The sequence below is a fragment of the Aquarana catesbeiana genome, linkage group LG05, assembly GCF_042186555.1.
Source record: "Aquarana catesbeiana isolate 2022-GZ linkage group LG05, ASM4218655v1, whole genome shotgun sequence".
NCBI classification, from domain to species: domain Eukaryota; kingdom Metazoa; phylum Chordata; class Amphibia; order Anura; family Ranidae; genus Aquarana; species Aquarana catesbeiana.
This window is the reverse complement of record NC_133328.1, coordinates 367,223,467-367,241,542: the sequence shown is the minus strand read 5'-3', so window position 1 is coordinate 367,241,542 and position 18,076 is coordinate 367,223,467. Positions and strand designations below refer to the sequence as shown.

At 44.9% G+C, this 18,076-nt stretch overlaps 1 protein-coding gene across 2 annotated transcripts in view; it reads right to left on the bottom strand.

The window, feature by feature from the left end:
- The window catches only part of LOC141144864 (leukocyte elastase inhibitor-like), a 168,404-nt gene that overhangs the window by 97,105 nt on the left and 53,223 nt on the right, over nt 1-18,076 (bottom strand). For both annotated transcript variants that reach the window (XM_073630949.1, XM_073630948.1), the window contains exon 3: nt 25-162. In XM_073630949.1, coding sequence (XP_073487050.1) covers nt 25-162 — 138 coding nt within the window. The remainder of the gene's footprint in view (nt 1-24; nt 163-18,076) is intronic.

Here is an 18,076-nt window from a genome sequence, read left to right as displayed (position 1 = left end):
TACACTAGCTAAAGATAAGCTTACGTCAAAGAAGGTATGTGACTTTTCTCCGTAAAGACGATTGGCGGTTCTCAAAAGGTAATCAGTGCCTGGCTTGTTGATTTCAGAGATAAGAGACTGAAATGACGAATGAACATCTTTTGCCTTTTCAAACTGAAGAACCTGAAAAAAAAGAAACATTACCATCAATAGCATGGAAATTACATAATATGAATTGTACTGCGGGCTGCAGTACAGAATTTTGTTAAATGTTTTGTTTTAGGAACGTCCGATTTTATAAATGTCAGTAGGGCCAAATCGATGTTTGTTTTCAACCACAGTGACGAGAAAACTGAAAGGAGCAGCATGGAAATTTTTTCTTGCATGGACAAGTTTCTAACAGTAAATTTATATACATAACAGTGAAAACTAGATTCATTTCAAAATTGAAAGGTTAAAAGCAAATGATTGACATGTTGAAATACTTTCAAACAACATTCATCCAATCATTAAAATGTACAAACAATATGCATACAAATGTTTTTACAAATATTCATAAGAACATTGGTTCGAATATCTAACAGTGTATAGTCAGCTTTACTGTTAAATATATCTACAGCTTTCTGAGTTACTTCTAAACTACAGAACAACGTTAAAGTGCTAATAAACCCAAAATTAAAAGGTAATATATAGCAGCTTACCAATCATTAGATAAAGCGCCCGCATTTGTTTTTTTTTTAGGCTTCTTTCCCTCTATTTTCACCTGGTGATCTGGCAAGTAACACACCTCCTGTATTAGAGTGTCCCCACTCTGGATGCTGGAGCACCTTTGGACAGCAGCACTGTCAGGGGAATTTTGGATGTACAGTACTAGTAGATTCAGATACACTAACAAATTAAAGCCAAGCTCCTGTTAATAATTTATAAGCAGTTTTAGTTTTACATTAAGGAAATAAAAGCTTATCATTGTAAGCGCCAGTTGAAAATGTTTTGCCTCAACCCCCCAACTGCTACATCTGCAGAAGAGCTTGTTCTTTTGAAAAACAACATACTTACTGGCTGGATCACCAGGTGTAAATAAAAGTATCAAAGCTTAACCACTAGAGATCCGCGCTATAGCCGAATGACGGCTACAGCGCGGATCTACATTTCCGGGGCGACGTCGTCCCCTTTCCTCGCTCCCCGCGCGCTCTCGTGAGCGTGCATCAGGGAAAATCTGTGTTGGCCGTGTCCCCTGGACAGCGTGTGAGGAGAGAGAGGATCTGTGACTCGGTTTGAGTAATTCTACAGTTTCTACAGTTGAAACACAAAGTGTGCCCTAACAGTGCCCAATCAGTGCCCACAGTGACCCATTAGCATCTATAGCTAGTGCCATCTGTGCCTACCTGTGCGCATCAGTGCCCACTTGTGCCATCAGTGCCCCATCTGTGCCCGTCTCTGACCATCTGTGTCCGTCTGTGACCATCTGTGCCTGTTTGTGCCACCTCATCAGTGCCCATCTGTGACACCTCATCAGTGCCCATCTGTGTCACCTCAACAGTGCCCATCAGTGCCAATCAGTGCCCATCTGTGCCAATCAGTGCCCATCTGTGCCGCCTCATCAGTGCCCATCTGTGCAATCAGTGCACATCTGTGCCGCCTCATCAGTGCCCATCTGTGCCACCTCAACAGTGCCCATCTGTGCCACCTCAACAGTGCCCATCTGTGCAATCAATCAGTGCACATCTGTACTAACTCATCAGTGCCCATCTGTGCCACCTCAACAGTGCCCATCTGTGCAATCAATCAGTGCACATCTGTACTAACTCATCAGTGCCCATTTGTGCCACCTCAACAGTGCCCATTTGTGTCGCCTCAACAGTGCCCATTTGTGCCACCTCAACAGTGCACATCTGTGCAATCAGTACACATCTGTGCAATCAATCAGTGCACATCTGTGCCGACTCATCAGTGCCCATCTGTGCCACCTCATCAGTGCATATCTGTGCCCTCCTGTGCCGCCTCATTAGTTCACATCTGTGCAATCAATCAGTGCACATCTGTGCTGCTTCCTCGGTGCACATCTGTGCTGCTTCATCAGTGCACATCTGTGCCGCCTCATCGGCGCACATCTGTGCCATCAATCAGTGCACATCTGTGCTCATCAGTGCCCATCAGTGCAGGCTTAGCACACACCTGTGCAGTCTCATCACCACCAGCAAACAATCATATCTAAAAGATGCTTTTCCGCCGAGGAGGAATACCAAATTCTTTCCACAGCGGGGAGCTTTCTTTTTCAGATTCCCTTCCAAATTCGGATCCTGAATCTGACATAAATTATGAGCCAGTCCTCAGTAGTGAAACACTGAGTGACTCAGGGGAGGAAGATATTCGGCCCCCAAACAAAGGCGTTCTAGTGAGGAGGCAGTGGCATCCACCAGCACCGCAGTACCATCTACCAGCACCACAGTGCTATCCACCAGCACCGCAGTACATCAAACAGAAAGGCCAAGTACCAGTGGGGTGTCACCTCAGCCCCAAAGTGTTAGGACCCATGCCAGCCTTCCCTATGCCCTTCAGAACCCCTTGTGGCTTCCTCCTAATTCAGGTGAAGCTAACGTTCCCCCTTTCACTGCCCAGCCAGGAGTCCAGGTGGACACTGAGAATTTTACCCCAATACATTTTTTGAATTTAAGTTTTACGGAGGACATGTTGGCATCAATTGTGGCCCAGAGCAACCTGTATGCACAGCAATTTATTTTGCAAAATCCAACATCCTATTATGCCCGTCCCTACGAGTGGAGAGACCTAACAGTGGAGGAGTTCAAGGTTTTTTTAGGCCTCACATTTAATATGGGACTCAACAAAAAAAATCAATTGCGTTCCTATTGGTCAACCCACCCCCTCCACCACATGCCGTTCTTCTCCGCGGTAATACCCAGAACTAGCTATCTGATGATAATGAGGTTCCTACATTTCAGTGACAATACCCAGTACCCTCCCCGAAATGACCCAAATTATGACAGGCTTTACAAAATTCGGCCAATACGTAATTATTTTTCAGAAATATTCCCCCAATTGTTTACCCCGGACCAACACATATGTGTGGATGAGTCTCTTGTTAAATTTAGCGGCAGGCTTAAAATTAAGCAATTTATCCCCAGCAAAAGGGCCCACTATGGGGTGAAGGAGTACAAATTATGTGACCTAGCCACAGGGTACACATCTGTGCAATCAATCAGTGCACATCTGTGCCGACCCATCAGTGCCCATTTGTGCCGCCTCAACAGTGCCCATTTGTGCCACCTCAACAGTGCCCATTTGTGCCACCTCAACAGTGCACATCTGTGCAATCAGTACACATCTGTGCCGACGCATCAGTGCCCATTTGTGCCGCCTCAACAGTGCCCATTTGTGCCGCCTCAACAGTGCCCATCTGTGCCGCCTCAACAGTGCCCATCTGTGCCACCTCAACAGTTCACATCTGTGCAATCATTACACATCTGTGCAATCAATTAGTGCACATCTGTGCCGACTCATCAGTGCCCATCTGTGCCACCTCATCAGTGCCACCTTATCAGTGCATATCTGTGCCCTCCTGTGCCGCCTCATTAGTGCACATCTGTGCAATCAATTAGTGCACATCTGTGCTGCTTCATCAGTGCACATCTGTGCCGCCTCATCAGTGCACATCTGTGCCGCCTCATCAGTGCACATCTGTGCGATCAGTGCCCATCTGTGCCGCCTCATCAGTGCACATCTGTGCCATCAATCTGTGCATATCAGTGCACATCTGTGCTCATCAGTGCCACCTCATCAGTGCCCATCAGTGCAGGCTTAGCACACACCTGTGCAGTCTCATCACCACCAGCAAACAACCATATTTAAAAGATGCTTTTCCGCCGAGAAGGAATACCAAATTATTTCCACGGCCAACGAGAGCAACGGGGAGCTCTCTTTTTCAGATTCCCTTTCAAATTCGGATCCTGAATCTGACATAAATTATGAGCCAGTCCTCAGTAGTGAAACACTGAGTGACTCAGAGGAGGAAGATATTCGGCCCACCAAACGAAGGCGTTCTAGTGAGGAGGCAGTGGCATCCACCAGCACTGCAGTACCATCTACCAGCACCGCAGTGCCATCCACCAGCACCGCAGTACATCAAACAGAAAGGCCAAGTACCAGTGGGGTGTCACCTCAGCCCCAAAGTGTTAGGACCCATGCCTTTCCTATGCCCTTCAGAACCCCTTGTGGCTTCCTCCTAATTCAGGAGAAGCTAACGTTCCCCCTTTCCCTGTCCAGCCAGGAGTCCAGGTGGACACTGAGAATTTTACCCCAATACAATTTTTTAATTTAAGTTTTATGGAGGACATGTTGGCGTCAATTGTGGCCCAGAGCAACCTGTATGCACAGCAATTTATTTAGCAAAATCCAACATCCTATTAAGTCCTTCCCTACGAGTGGAGAGACCTAACAGTGGAGGAGTTCAAGGTTTTTTTAGACCTCACATTTAATATGGGACTCAACAAAAAAAATGAATTGCGTTCCTATTGGTCAACCCACCCCCTCCACCACATGCCGCTCTTCTCTGCGGTGATGCCCAGAACTAGCTATCTGATGATAATGAGGTTCCTACATTTCAGTGACAATACCCAGTGCCCTCCCCGAAATGACCCAAATTATGACAGGCTTTACAAAATTCGGCCAATACTTAATTATTTTTCAGAAATATTCCCCCAATTGTTTACCCCGGACCAACACATGTGTGGATGAGTCCCTTGTTAAATTTAGCGGCAGGCTTAAAATGAAACAATTTATCTCCAGCAAAAGGGCCCGCTATGGGGTGAAGGTGTACAAATTATGTGACCGAGCCACAGGGTACACATATTCCTTCATAGTGTTGTTTGGGAAAGTTGTTTGGACCCTCATATACCCCCTACTAGAGAAAGGCTACCACCTGTATGTAGACAACTTCTACACATCTCTGCCCCTGTTCCACAACCTTCACCGGAAGAAGACGCCAGCATGTGGCACCATAAAAAAAGAATCGGAAAGGCTTTCCTCAAAGTCTTGTCAATAAGAAATTGAGAAAAGGAGAAACGGCAAGTCTGCGAAACAACGAAATTCTGGCAGTGAAGTGGAGGGACAGAAGGGATGTCTACATGTTGTCTTCTATCCACAATGATACGTTCGTGGAAATCCCCAGAAGGAATGGCCCCATGCAAAAACCAAAATGCATCTATGAATATAATTTGTTCATGGGGGGAGTCGACTTCAATGACCAAATGATGGAACCATACCTTGCCACAAGAGGGACATACCATTGGTATAAAAAAGTCGCAATTGGCCATATACAATTCATATGTAATTTACCGCAACTCCACCCAAAACCCCAAACGCTTCTTTGGCTACCAGGAGGAAGTTTTCACAACCCTTATATTCCCGAACGGCCTACCAGAAAATATCCGATCAGATGTTATTAGTCGACACTCCGAGCGCCACTTTCCCGATAAAATCCCTCCCAAACCAACAGGCCAAAGACGTCAAAAAAGATGTAAGGTGTGTACCAGAGCAGGAGTCAGAAGAGACACATCCTATTATTGTGCACAATGTCCTTCCCAACCAGGCCTCTGCATAGGTGACCGTTTTCGCCGTTACCATACTTCAATAAATTATTAGTGAAGTATGGTAAACGTAATCCTCAGTTCCTGCCTTCACATACCTTCAAACCCCTTATGCCACTGCCTGCTCTGTAACTGACCCTGGCTTGTTATTCGACCACGCTTCTGCTTGCCGATTCTGTACATACTGCTGCCTGATCTGGAACTGACCCTGGACTGTTATTAGACCATGCTTCTGCCTAACGATTCTGTACATACCTCTGCCTGATCTGGAACTGACCTTGGACTGTTTGACCATGATATTTGCCTGCCTCTTGGACTGATCTTGTACCCTGCAACTGGACTAGTGGGATTCAACACAGGGGTCTCACATATGTGAGGGGCTCCAGAATAGTTTTTCTGGATGAAGAAAACGATTTTTTTGTTTTCTCATTCCTAGATTAGGGTCTGGAGACTCGGTGGCTTCAAAGAGATTTGGGTGGGAGAAGCCTCTACCCCTGTCCCCATTCTGTCCTGCACGAGGCCCTACTTCTGCCTGCTGCCTGTAGGACTTACTGCCGTCATGCCTCTGTCTGTCGCACTGACCACACCACGTGGACCTGCCTACTACCAGGACCAATATTTTTGGCACTGCTGACAATATCTCTGCACTGACCCTGAACTGTATATGGACAGTATCCCTGCCTGCTGCCTGAAAAATTGTGTTCGCTGTTGCTGACCAAGTCCCTGCCTGCTGCCTGAAACAGTGCTATCCTCCTGTGGACAACTGCGCTACTAAAACCACAGGTAATCTTTTGTTTACCCTTTGCTCAGCATAATGTATTTTGGGGTGTAATTCTTGGTATCTGCATGCCATGTGTCCCTGGAACACCTGATGGTGTTCCTTGCATGTTGGGCCTCTGTATGTGGCCAGGCTGTGTAAAGGTCTCACACATGTGGTATTGCCATACTCAGGAGGAGTAGCAGAATGTATTTTGGGGTGTTATTTTTGCTATGTAAATACTATGTGTTTGTAATATCTTATAAACGGACAATTTTGTAAAAAAAAAAAATGCGTTTTCATTTTTTTCTACATTTTCCAAAAACTTCTGGAAAAAATTGGACCATTCAAAAGACTCATTATGCCTCATAGATTATACTTTGGGGTGTTAGCTTTCCAAAATGGGGTCATTTTCTGGGCGTTTCCATTGTTCTGGTGTTCCAGGGCCTTCAAAAGTGTAATAGGTGGTTGAGAAATGAAATGTGTAATTTATGCTCCTAGAATGCCTGAAGGTGCTACTTCAATGTTAGGCCTCTGTATGTGGTCAGGCTATGTAAAAGTCTCACACATGTGGTATCGTTATATTCAGGAGGAGTAGCAGAATGTATTTTGGGGTGTTGTTTTTGCTATGTAAATGCTATGTGTTGGAAATATCTTATAAATGGACAACTTTGTGTAAAAAAAAATGCGTTTTCATTTTTTTCCACATTTTCCAAAGACTTCTGGAAAAAAAAGACTCATTATGCCTCATAGATTATACATTGGGATGTTCGCTTTCTAAAATGGGGTCATTTTGTGGGCATTTCCATTGTCCTGGTGCTCTAGGGCCTTCAAAAGTGTAATAGGTAGTCAACGTGTGAGATGGGTAATTTATGCTCCTTGAACACCTGATGGTGCTCCCTGCATGTTGGGCCTCTGTATGTGGCCAGGTAGTGAAAAAGTCCCACACATGTGGTATCATAATACTCAGGTGGAGTAGCAGAATGTATTTTGGGGTTACAGAAATAAGCTATTACAATGACAATTTTGTGACAAAAAATAAAAAATAAAAGAAAATCTTAATTTTGCAAAGAATTGTGGGGAAAAAAATGACAACTTCAAATAACTCACCATGCCTCTTACTAAATACACTGGAATGTCTACTTTCCAAAAATGGGTAATTTGGGGGGCCTTTGTACATTCCTGGCTTGTTAGGGTCTCAAGAAATGAGGCCTCAGTACATCAGATGTGATAATTTTTTTATGATTTGCACCATAGCTTGTAAACTATAAATTTCACACACACCACATAATATCCACTAATTTGGGTTATTTTTACCAAAGATATGTAGCAGTATAAATTGTGGCCAACATTTATGAAGAAAAATTGCTAATTTGCAAAATTTTTTCACAGAAACGAAGAAAAATGCATTTTTTCAAATTTTTCGGTCTTTTTTCATTTATAGCGCAAATAATAAAAAACCCAGAGGTGATCAAATACCACCAAAAGAAAGCTCTATTTGTATGAAAAAAGGACAAAAAAAATCATTCAGGTACAGTGTTGCATGACTGAGTAATTGTCGTTCAAAATGTGAGAGCACTGAAAACTGAAAATTGGTCTGGGTAGGAGGGGGGTTTAAGTGCCCAGTAAGCAAGTGGTTAAAAAGAAAAGTAATGCAGCCATCAGATCTAAAAACTGGTAAGTTGCAATACAATGATTGTTTAGTTTTGGGTTTAATACCGCTTTAAACATTTAGTAACTGAGTCTGTGAATTGTATTACTACATCTTGAAGAAAATCAATGCTAGTTAAATCACTAGAAAGTTTCTAAAGTAATTGTGTATGAAATTTTAGCCTCAAGACGTAAAGTCTAAAAGTAAAAAAAAAAAAAAAAAAATGAACATTCACATTAGTGAATAGTTAAAGGGGTTGTAAAGGTAAAAGTTTTTTCACCTTAATGCATTCTATGCATTAAGGTGAAAAAACTTCTGACAGAACCGCCGCCCCCAGCACCCCCGTTTTACTTACCTGACGCCTCGAAAGTCAGCTTCGCGTTCCCGACATCTGTTCCTCCGCTCACCCTGGCCGCTGATTGGCTGCAGTGGATGGATTGAAAGCAGCGCAGCCATTGGCTCGCGCTGCTGTCAATCGCATCCGATGACGCGGCGCGCCGGGGGGCGGGGCCGAGTGATACAGCGAGCGGCTATAGCCGCCGGCTGTATCACGGGAGCGCGCCCGCAAGCACTCACCACCGTGCGAGAGAGCTCGCATGAAGGTGGTAAATGCTTGCGGGGAGGAGCTGAGACAGCCGCCGAGGGACCCCAGAAGACCAGGTTCGGGGCCACTCTGTGCAGAACGAGCTGCACAGTGAAGGTAAGTATGACATGTTTGTTATTTTTAAAAAAAAAAAAAAACACCTTTACAACCCCTTTAAAAAAAATATTTATTTATTTTTTTAAAGTTTGGGATATTTATTATAGTAAAAAATATTGTGTTTTTTTCAAACTTGTCGCTCTTTTTTTGTTTAAAGTGTAAAAAATAAAAATCGCAGAGGTGATCAAATACCATCAAAAGAAAGCTCTATTTGTGGGGAAAATGATAAAAATGTAATTTGGGTACAGTGTTGCATGACCGCGCAATTGTCATTCAAAATGTTACAGCATGAAAGCTGAAAATTGGCCTGGGCAGGAAGGGGGTGAAAATGCCCTGTATTGAAGTGGTTAAGCTGAGAAAATGTACCATTTTAAGAAGAAAAAAAAAAGGTAATTTTGAAATTGATGACGGCAACACATCTCTAAAGAGTTGAGGCAGGGTCATGTTTACCACGGTAAACATCCCCTCTTCTTTTAACACTCTCTAAACATCTGATAACTGAGGAGACCAGTTGTTGGAGTTTTGGGATAGGAATGTTGTTCTTACCAGATAAAGGATGCTATAACTGCTCAACGGACTTCATTGTTGTATTATAAGATGCGCCAAATATTTTCAATTTATTATTAATTGGTGAAAGGTCTGGATTGCAGGCAGGCCAGTTAAAGTGGATGCAAACCCTTTCAGTAGCCTTGTACCTACAGGTAAGCCCAGGGGCATAGCTACAGGGGTCGCAAGGGTCGCACCTGCGACCCAGCCCCATGCTCCATGCTCCAGGGGGGCCCGTGAGGCCCCCCTGTACAGCTGTATAGGAGAGGCGGCATATAGCGGAACCGATCCCCTCCTCCTGCTTCTCCTTTACCTCCGGCAGGCATTCAATTCCTCTATACGTTACCGCCCCATCACCCATCATATCCAGCTTTCCTCTCTGCTGCCCCCGGGCACCTCTCTTCCAGCTCCATACTGAGCAAGCTTCAGCTCACTTTAACCTCACGCCAAGCAACGCTCTACTCTGAGTGTCCCAGTTGAGAGGCACTCTCAGCTCAGAGCCCTGCTGTTGAGTACTGATAGGCAGTATTGATGGGCACTGATAGGCAGCACTGATGGGCACTGATAGGTGCATTGATAAGCACTGATAAGTGCCATTGATGAGCATTGATAAGTGGCACTGATAGGGGGCATTGATGGGCACTGATATGTGGCACTGATAGGCAGCACTGATAGACAGCATTGATAGGTGTCATTGATGAGCACTGATAGGCAGCACTGATCTGAGCCCTGATTACCAGTGTAAACAATGTACTAACAGTCTTGCTGGTTAATGGCTCTCCTTTCCTCACACATGGAAAGAAAGGACAGCCGATAAATGACAAGTCTGTTTACACGTGATCAGCTGATCACATGATAAAGGCTCGCTGTGGTTCAGCTGTGATTAGCTGTGTCACAGTGTGCTGGATGCACGCCCCAGGCAGCATGTGGGAGGGTTCTGGGAGGATATCCATGGATGCCCTCCCTGAATTGGAAGCCCAGGGCTCGGATGGAAGGGGGGGGTCAGGGGGGCCCTTCATGGTTTCTTGCACCGGGGCCCTGAAGGGTTTAGTTACCCCTCTGGTAAGCCTATAATAAAGTCTACCTGTAGGTACTATGAATATCTCCTAAACCTTCACGGTTTAGAAGATATTCAGACCTCATGCAGCTGGTAATGTCACTGACACATGCACTCTAAACGAATGGTATACACGTGCCGTCCCTTCAGAGCGATGCATACTAGCACATTATGCCTTTACTTTGCAGGGGGTTTTTCTTAAAAAAAGAAACTTTGGCGCTGTTTAATTTCTCTTTAAGCACCTGGACTCTTCTACTACGAAGCCATGCTGTTTGCAGTTTAGCATTGTCCTGCTGAAATATGCAAGGCCTTCCCGGAAAAAGACATCGTCTGGATGGGACTGGGAGCATATGCTGGTCTAAAACCTGGATATATCTTTCAGCATTGATGGTGGCTTTCCAGATGTGCAAGGCACCCATTTTATAAGCACTAATGTACCCACATACCATTAGAGATGCAGGCTTTTGAACTGAGCACTGATAAGCCTGAAGGTCCAGACAACGCAGCATACAAGGTTGCCAAAAAGAATGTCAAATTTCCATTTGTCTATCCACAGAACAGTTTTCCACTTTACAACAAACCATTTTAAAGGAAAACTTTACCCTTCACCTGTATTGAGGTTGAAACATGTAACAGAGTTCCCCTCTCACCCCACCACCCAGTACAGATTCCCCATCCCCTAGCCCACTGCCAGAATAAAGCTCCCCCTCTTCCCACCCCCCAGCTCTCCCAGTACACAGATCTTCCCTCCCCCCTCCAATGCCCACTGTCCGGAGCTAAAATGAAGTGGGGTGACATTTGTAAACACAAAATCCACACGAAAAGAAACTTCTGTGTTTACAACAAGTGATGGTAGCCACAGGGCTAGTTATGTACAAATAAATGTGTTGCGCTGCTGCAGAATTAATGTCAAACCTCAAATAGAAGTAAATAAAGGTGTAAAAAACAAATAAAGTAAAAAATAAACTGTAACTTCCCTACTTGTTTTGTGTGTCTCAATATGTGAATACGCACATAAAACCACATACAGTGCCTTGCAAAAGTATTCATCCCCCTTGGCTTTTTACCTATTTTGTTACATTACAGCCTTTAGTTCAATGTTTTTTTTAATCAGAATTATATGTGATGGATCAGAACACAATAGTCTAAGTTGGCTAAGTAAAATTAGAAAAATATATACATAAAAACTATTTTTCAGAAATAAAAAAACTGATAATTGGCATGTGCGTATGTATTCACCCCCTTTGTTATGAAGTCCATAAAAGCTCTGGTGCAACCCAGAAGTCACATAATTAGTGAAATGATGTCCACCTGTGTGCAATCTAAGTGTCACATGATCTGTCATTACATATACACACTTTTTTAAGGCCCCAGAGGCTGCAACACCTAATCAAGAGGCACCACTAACCAAACACTGCCATGAAGACCAAGGAACTCTCCAAACAAGTAAGGGATAATGTTGTTGAGAAGTACAAGTCAGGTTATAAAAACATATCCAAAACTTTGATGATCCCTAGGGAGCATCATCAAATCTATCATAACCAAATAGATAGAACATGGCACAACAGCAAACCTGCCAAGAGACGGCCACACACCAAAACTCACAGACCGGGCAAGGAGGGCATTAATCAGAGAGGCAGCACAGAGACCTAAGATAACCCTGGAGGAGCTGCAGAGTTCCACAGCAGAGGAGTATCTGTACATAGGACGACAATAAGCTGTACGCTCCATAGAGTTGGGCTTTATGGCAGAGTGGCCAGAAGAAACCCATTACTTTCAGCTAGAAACAAAATGGCACGTTTTGAGTTTGCGAAAAGGCATGTGGGAGACTCCCAAAATGTATAAAGGAAGTTGCTCCGGTCTGATGAGACTAAAATTGAACTTTATGGCCATCAAAGAAAACGATATGTCTGGCGCAAACCCAACACATCACAGCACCCAAAGAACACCAACCCCACAGTGAAACATGGTGGTGGCAGCATCATGCTGTGGGAATGTTTTTCAGCAGTCATGACTGGGAAACTGGTCAGAGTTGACTGAAAGATGGATGGTGCTAAATAAAGGGATATTCTTGAGCAAAACCTGTACCACTCTGTGTGATTTGAGGCTAGAACGGAGGTTCACCTTCCAGCAGGACAATGACCCCAAACACACTGCTAAAGCAACACTTGAGTGGTTTAAGGGGAGACATGTAAATGTGTTGGAATGGCCTAGTCAAAGCCCAGACCTCAATCCAATAGAAAATCTGTGGTCATAACTTAAAGCTTGCTGTTCACAAGCACAAACCATCCAACTTGAAGGAGCTGGAGCAGTTTTGCAAGGAGGAATGGGCAAAAATCCCAGTGGTAAGATGTGGCAAGCTAAACAGAAACTTATCCAAAACGACTTGGAGCTGTGATAACCGCAAAAGGTGGCTCTACAACGTATTGACTTTAGGGGGGTGAATAGTTATGCACATTAACTTTTTTGTCATTTTGTCCTATTTGTTGTTTGCTTCACAATAATAATGATAATAAAAAAAAATCATCTTCAAAGTTGTGGGCATGTTCTGTAAATTAAATTATGCAAATCCTCAAACAATCCATGTTAATTCCAGGTTGTGAGGCAACAAAACAGGAAAAATGCCAAGGGGGTGAATACTTTTGCAAGGCACTGTATACTGTGAAATATCACGCAATTGCAATCCCAATGTCCATAAACATCAAAAGCCCAAATGATAATATACACTTTTAATCCATGTATGCACATATCGGATAGTGATTCAAGGTGCCCAGTGCTGTAAACTACACTCTCACACTTTGTGTTCCACCTCAAAGTCAATTTTAAGTGTGCCCTCACCTTCATGGATTGACCTAAACTATAGGTCTTTATGAGCCTTCCCCTTCTGGGGTAAGAGCCCTTTCACACCGGGCCGCCCGCAGCGTCAGTGGTAAAATGCCGCTATTTATAGCTGCTTTTTACCGTCGGATTAGCGGCGTATTTCGGCCGCTAGCGGGGCGCTTTTACCCCCGCTAGCGGCCGAGAAAGGGTTAAAACCGCCCGCAATGCGCCGCAATAGCGGCGTTTTGCCGGCGGTATCCCAGCGCTGCCCCATTGATTTCAATGGGGAGCAGCGGTGGAGGAGCGGTAAACACACTGCTCCTTCACCGCTCGAAAGAAGCTGCTGGCAGGACTTTTTTTCCTGTCCTGCCAGCGCAGCGCTCCGGTGTGAAAGCCCTCGGGACAATGGAGCAGCTGTTTGAGGGCGGATTGCAGGTGCTATTTTTAACGCTATAGCGCCTGCAATACGCCCTTGGTGTGAAAGGGGTCTAACTATGGTGGACCCTCTGGTTTGGACAGATACTCCATTTGCTCACTTCACTTTTGGTTGTGTTGCTGTGCTTTCAGGAGATCTGCTGCACCACTTGTAAAGCACTGCAAAGTAACTAATTGCTACATAGGAGCCTCCATAGTGCAGTATTACTTAATACCAATGAATTTATGAAAAAAACCCTAGTTAGACTTACTGGTAACGGTATTTCTACGAGTCTTTCAGGGCAGCACCTGGAGAGAGCGCAGCTCCACCCACTTTTCCCAGGAAACACTGCAGTCAGTTTTTTCTTTAAGGACCGGACACTTCCACCATGGCCTCAGTTGTTCACAGAGTACCTCCAGCCATGCTGAAATTAGATAAGCAGAACATAGCAATAACACCACATGTTTACAAACTAATTAGGGCGGGTCATCGGTGCTGTCCTGAAAGACTCGTAGAAATACCGTTACCGGTAAGTTTAACTAGGGTTTTTCTCCCCTCGTCTTTCAGGACAGCACCTGGAGATGATAAAAGAGTACTTACTCTAGGGTGGGACCACCGCCTGCAGGACCTTCCTGCCAAACGATTGTTCCGCTGCTGATAGCAAGTCCAACCTGTAGTGGCGGGTGAAGGTGGAGAAGCTTGTCCACGTGGCCGCTTTACAGATTCGACCTGGAGAGGCCCCTGCTCTTTCCGCCCAGGACGTTGCTATTGCCCTTGTTGAATGGGCCATCACCCCTGTTGGAGGATCAGCCCCTGAAGCTTTATAGGCTTCACTGATCGCCATTCTTAGCCATCTGCCTATAGTGCTTTTGGAAGCACAATTACCCTTACGCAATCCAGAAAAAAGAATAAAAAGAGAATTTGTCTTCCTAAACTCTCTCGTGATCTCTAAATAATGAAGTAAACATCTTCTCACATCCAGGGTATGAAAAGCCTCCTCTTTAGAGTTGGATAGTGTAGGACAAAAAGTAGGTAAAACTATCTCTTGTGCCCTATGAAAAAAGGTTGCGACTTTTGGCAAGAAACCCGGGTCAGTTTTCAGCACTACCAGGTCTGGAAATATAAAACAAAAAGGTTCTATTATAGACAGAGCTTGCAACTCACTTATTCTTCTGGCTGAGGTAATTGCTACCAAAAGAACTAGCTTGAGCGTCCATAATTTTAAAGTCGCTTCCTGTGGGGGCTCAAAAGGTGTTTTGATCAACCCCTGTAGCACCAGTGATAAATCCCATTTAGGAAAAGATTTGAAAGGTACCGGCCTAAGCCTGGCCAATGCTTTGAAAAATCTAACTATAAATGGTTCTTGAGATAACTTTCTCTCAAGAAACACCGACAAGGCGGCCACCTGGACCTTCAGGGTACTGGGGTACTGGCTGCCAGCCCCATCTCCATACCCTCATTGAGAAACTCTAATATTGAGGGCAATTCCTGTGGTGAACATTTTTTAGTCCTGCACCAGGAATTAAACCGCTTCCATGTCTTAAAATAAATACCCCTGGTAACCTTTTTTTGGCTACTTAACAGGGTTGACACCAGCTTATCTGAGAAGCCCTTTCTTCTTAGAAGCTGCTCTTCAGTAACCACCCCGTCAGCCTGAGCTGGTTGATATTTGGATGCTGAAGGGGTCCCTGGGTTAATAGATCCTTTCGAAGTGGAAGAAACCAATGTGGTTCCACTGCCATCCTCTGTATGGTTGCAAACCAGGGCCTCTTGGGCCAAAAAGGAGCCACTAGGATCATACTTGTGGTCTCTTGTTGTAGTTTTTTTTAACACCAAAGGGATCATCTAAAAGGGGGGAAAGGCGTAGCACAAGTGGAAGTTCCATGGTTGTGCCAGCGCATCCAATCCTTTCTCCTGATCTTGCCTGTTTAGTGAGTAATAGGCCTTCACCTTTTAATTCTTGTGGGATGCGAACAGGTCTATCTGAGGAGTTCCCCATTTCTCTGTTAATTTTTGGAATACCTCCTTGTTTAGACTCCACTCTGCCTCTAGTATCCTTTCTCTGCTTAGAAAGTCGGCTACTAGATTCAGCTCTCCTTTTAAGTGTACAGCTGTTAGGGACCTTAAGTTGTTTTCCGCCCAAGATAGCATCTGAACGGACAAGGCTAGCAAGACCTTGCTTCTCGTGCCACCCTGTCTTGTAACATATGCCACTGCTGTGGCATTGTCTGATAGCACTTGAACATGGTGACCCTGGACTATTTTCTCGAAACTCCATAGTCCTAAGAGAATAGCCCTTAGTTCCCTCCAATTGGAGGATCTCCTGGCCTCCCTGTTCGTCCAATTCCCCTGAGCCATCTGTCCTTCCAGGTGGGCGCCCCAACCCCAGGAACTCGCATCGGTTGTTAATCTCCACTCCTGGGGAAAACACCAGAGCAGGCCCTTGTCCAGATTGGAGTGACTCCTCCACCACCAGAGCTTCCTCTGAACTTGGGGGGATATTGCTATCATTTTTTCTAGGGACTCTCCATAGGACCAATTTTTCAAAATTGTCTGTTGAAGATCCCTTGCATGTAAACGTGCCCACTGTACTGCTGGTATTGCTGCAGTAAGGAGCCCCAAGACGGACATCGCTGCCCTGATAGAAATTGGCAGGTTTGTCTGGGTCTTTTTTACCGCATTCTGAAGTTTTACTATCTTCTCCTCTGGGAGGAAGATTCTCTCCTGTATGGAATCGATAGTGTAACCTAGAAACTTTATTGTCTGTGATGGGATCATGTTCGATTTTTCCTTGTTTATTAACCAACCCAGGCTCTCCAGATGACTCCTTGTCCTTTGTAGATCCCTCTCTAATATGTGCCTTGTTTTGGCAAATAATAGAAGATCGTCTAAATATGGGACAATCGAGATTCCCTCTATTCTGAGAGGGGCTAAGGCCTCTGCCAGAATCTTCGTGAATATCCTCGGAGAGGATGACAGCCCGAAAGGGAGGGCTCTGAATTGACGATGTATGATAGACCCTTCCATCCTGATTGCAAATCTGAGGTGCTTTTGTGATGCTGGGGCTAAAGGCACATGGAGATAGGCATCTCTCAGGTCTATGGATAACATAAAACAGTTTGGGGTCAGGAGACCCTTTACCGAAAAGATCGTATCCATCTTGAACTTCTTGTACCTGACCGCTCTGTTGAGAATCTTCAGGTTCAAGATTAATCTGAACTTGCCTGAAGGCTTCTTTACCAGAAAGATGTGCGAATAGCACCCCTGTTCCACTTCTTTGGGGGGAACATTTATTATCACCTTTTGCTGAAATAACTCCTGAAGAATTGCCGACATTGCTGTAAGCTTTTCTGGGTCTCCGGGAGCCTGAGTTATATAAAACCGAACTGGAGGGGGTTGGGCAAACTCCAGTCCGTAACCCTCCCTTATAGTCTTGAGGATAAACGGACTGCCTGTTATCCTCTGCCACTGTGGGAAGAAGGTCCGTAACCTTGCTCCCACAGACGGAGGACAGTCACTGGCTCTTTGTATTCGGGGTAGGTTGGCGAAATAGCACTCCTGACTTGCCCCTGCCTCTCTGAGACCTCCAAGGTCTCTTATAGCCTGTCTCCTTTGTATCTGAGGTTTTCCGAAAAGGACGAAAATTTTTACTGCCCTGAGGGATCACCTTTTTCTTAATTGGGAAGGCCTTTTTCTTATCAGCCGTTCTTTCCAGTATGGCTTCTAGACCTGGGCCAAAAACCAAATCCCCTTCAAAGGGTAGACCACACAACTTGGTCTTTGAGGCTGTATCCCCGGTCCAAGTCTTGACCCATAGAGCTCTGCGCGTTGAATTGATTAGAGCAGAGGATCTGGCTGACATCCTAACTGATTCCGCTGAAGCATCTGCTATATATCCAACTGCTTTCAGAAGCACCGGTAATGTCCCCAAAAGATCCTTAAGAGGTGTACCTGCCTCGATATGAGCTTTTAGTTGTTCCAGCCAGTGCTCCAGGTTTCTGGCCACCACTGTTGAGGCCATAGCTGGCTTTAAATTTGCTAGGGTGGAATCCCAAGCTTTCTTCAGCAGGGAGTCAGCCCTTTTAGCCATGGGATCCTTGAGGATACCCATGTCCTCGAACGCTAGGTCGGTGTTTCTCGACACTTGAGAGAAGGCTGCATCCAGTCTAGGCTTTTTGTTCCAGACCTGTGTGCTATCTTCCTCAAAGGGAAACCTGCGTTTGAGGGATCTAGAAAAGAAGGGGGCCCTCTCTGGGTCCTTCCATTCTCTTTTAATTGTTTCTGACAGAAACGTATGCACCGGAAACACCCTGTGTTTCACTTCACCCATGCCTTGAAACATTTTGTCGTGTAACGACAGCAGGGTTTTATCCTCTAATATTTTGAGTAGTGTGGATAGTTTTTAGCAGATCATCCACCTCCTCTAGAGACAATTTATATCGAGAAGAAGAAAAAGAAGATTCTTTCTTTTCCTCTGCTTCTTCCTCAGATTCCGTAGCCACGCTACGATTTTCCTCCTCCGAGTTACTGTCACCTCTATATGCAGAA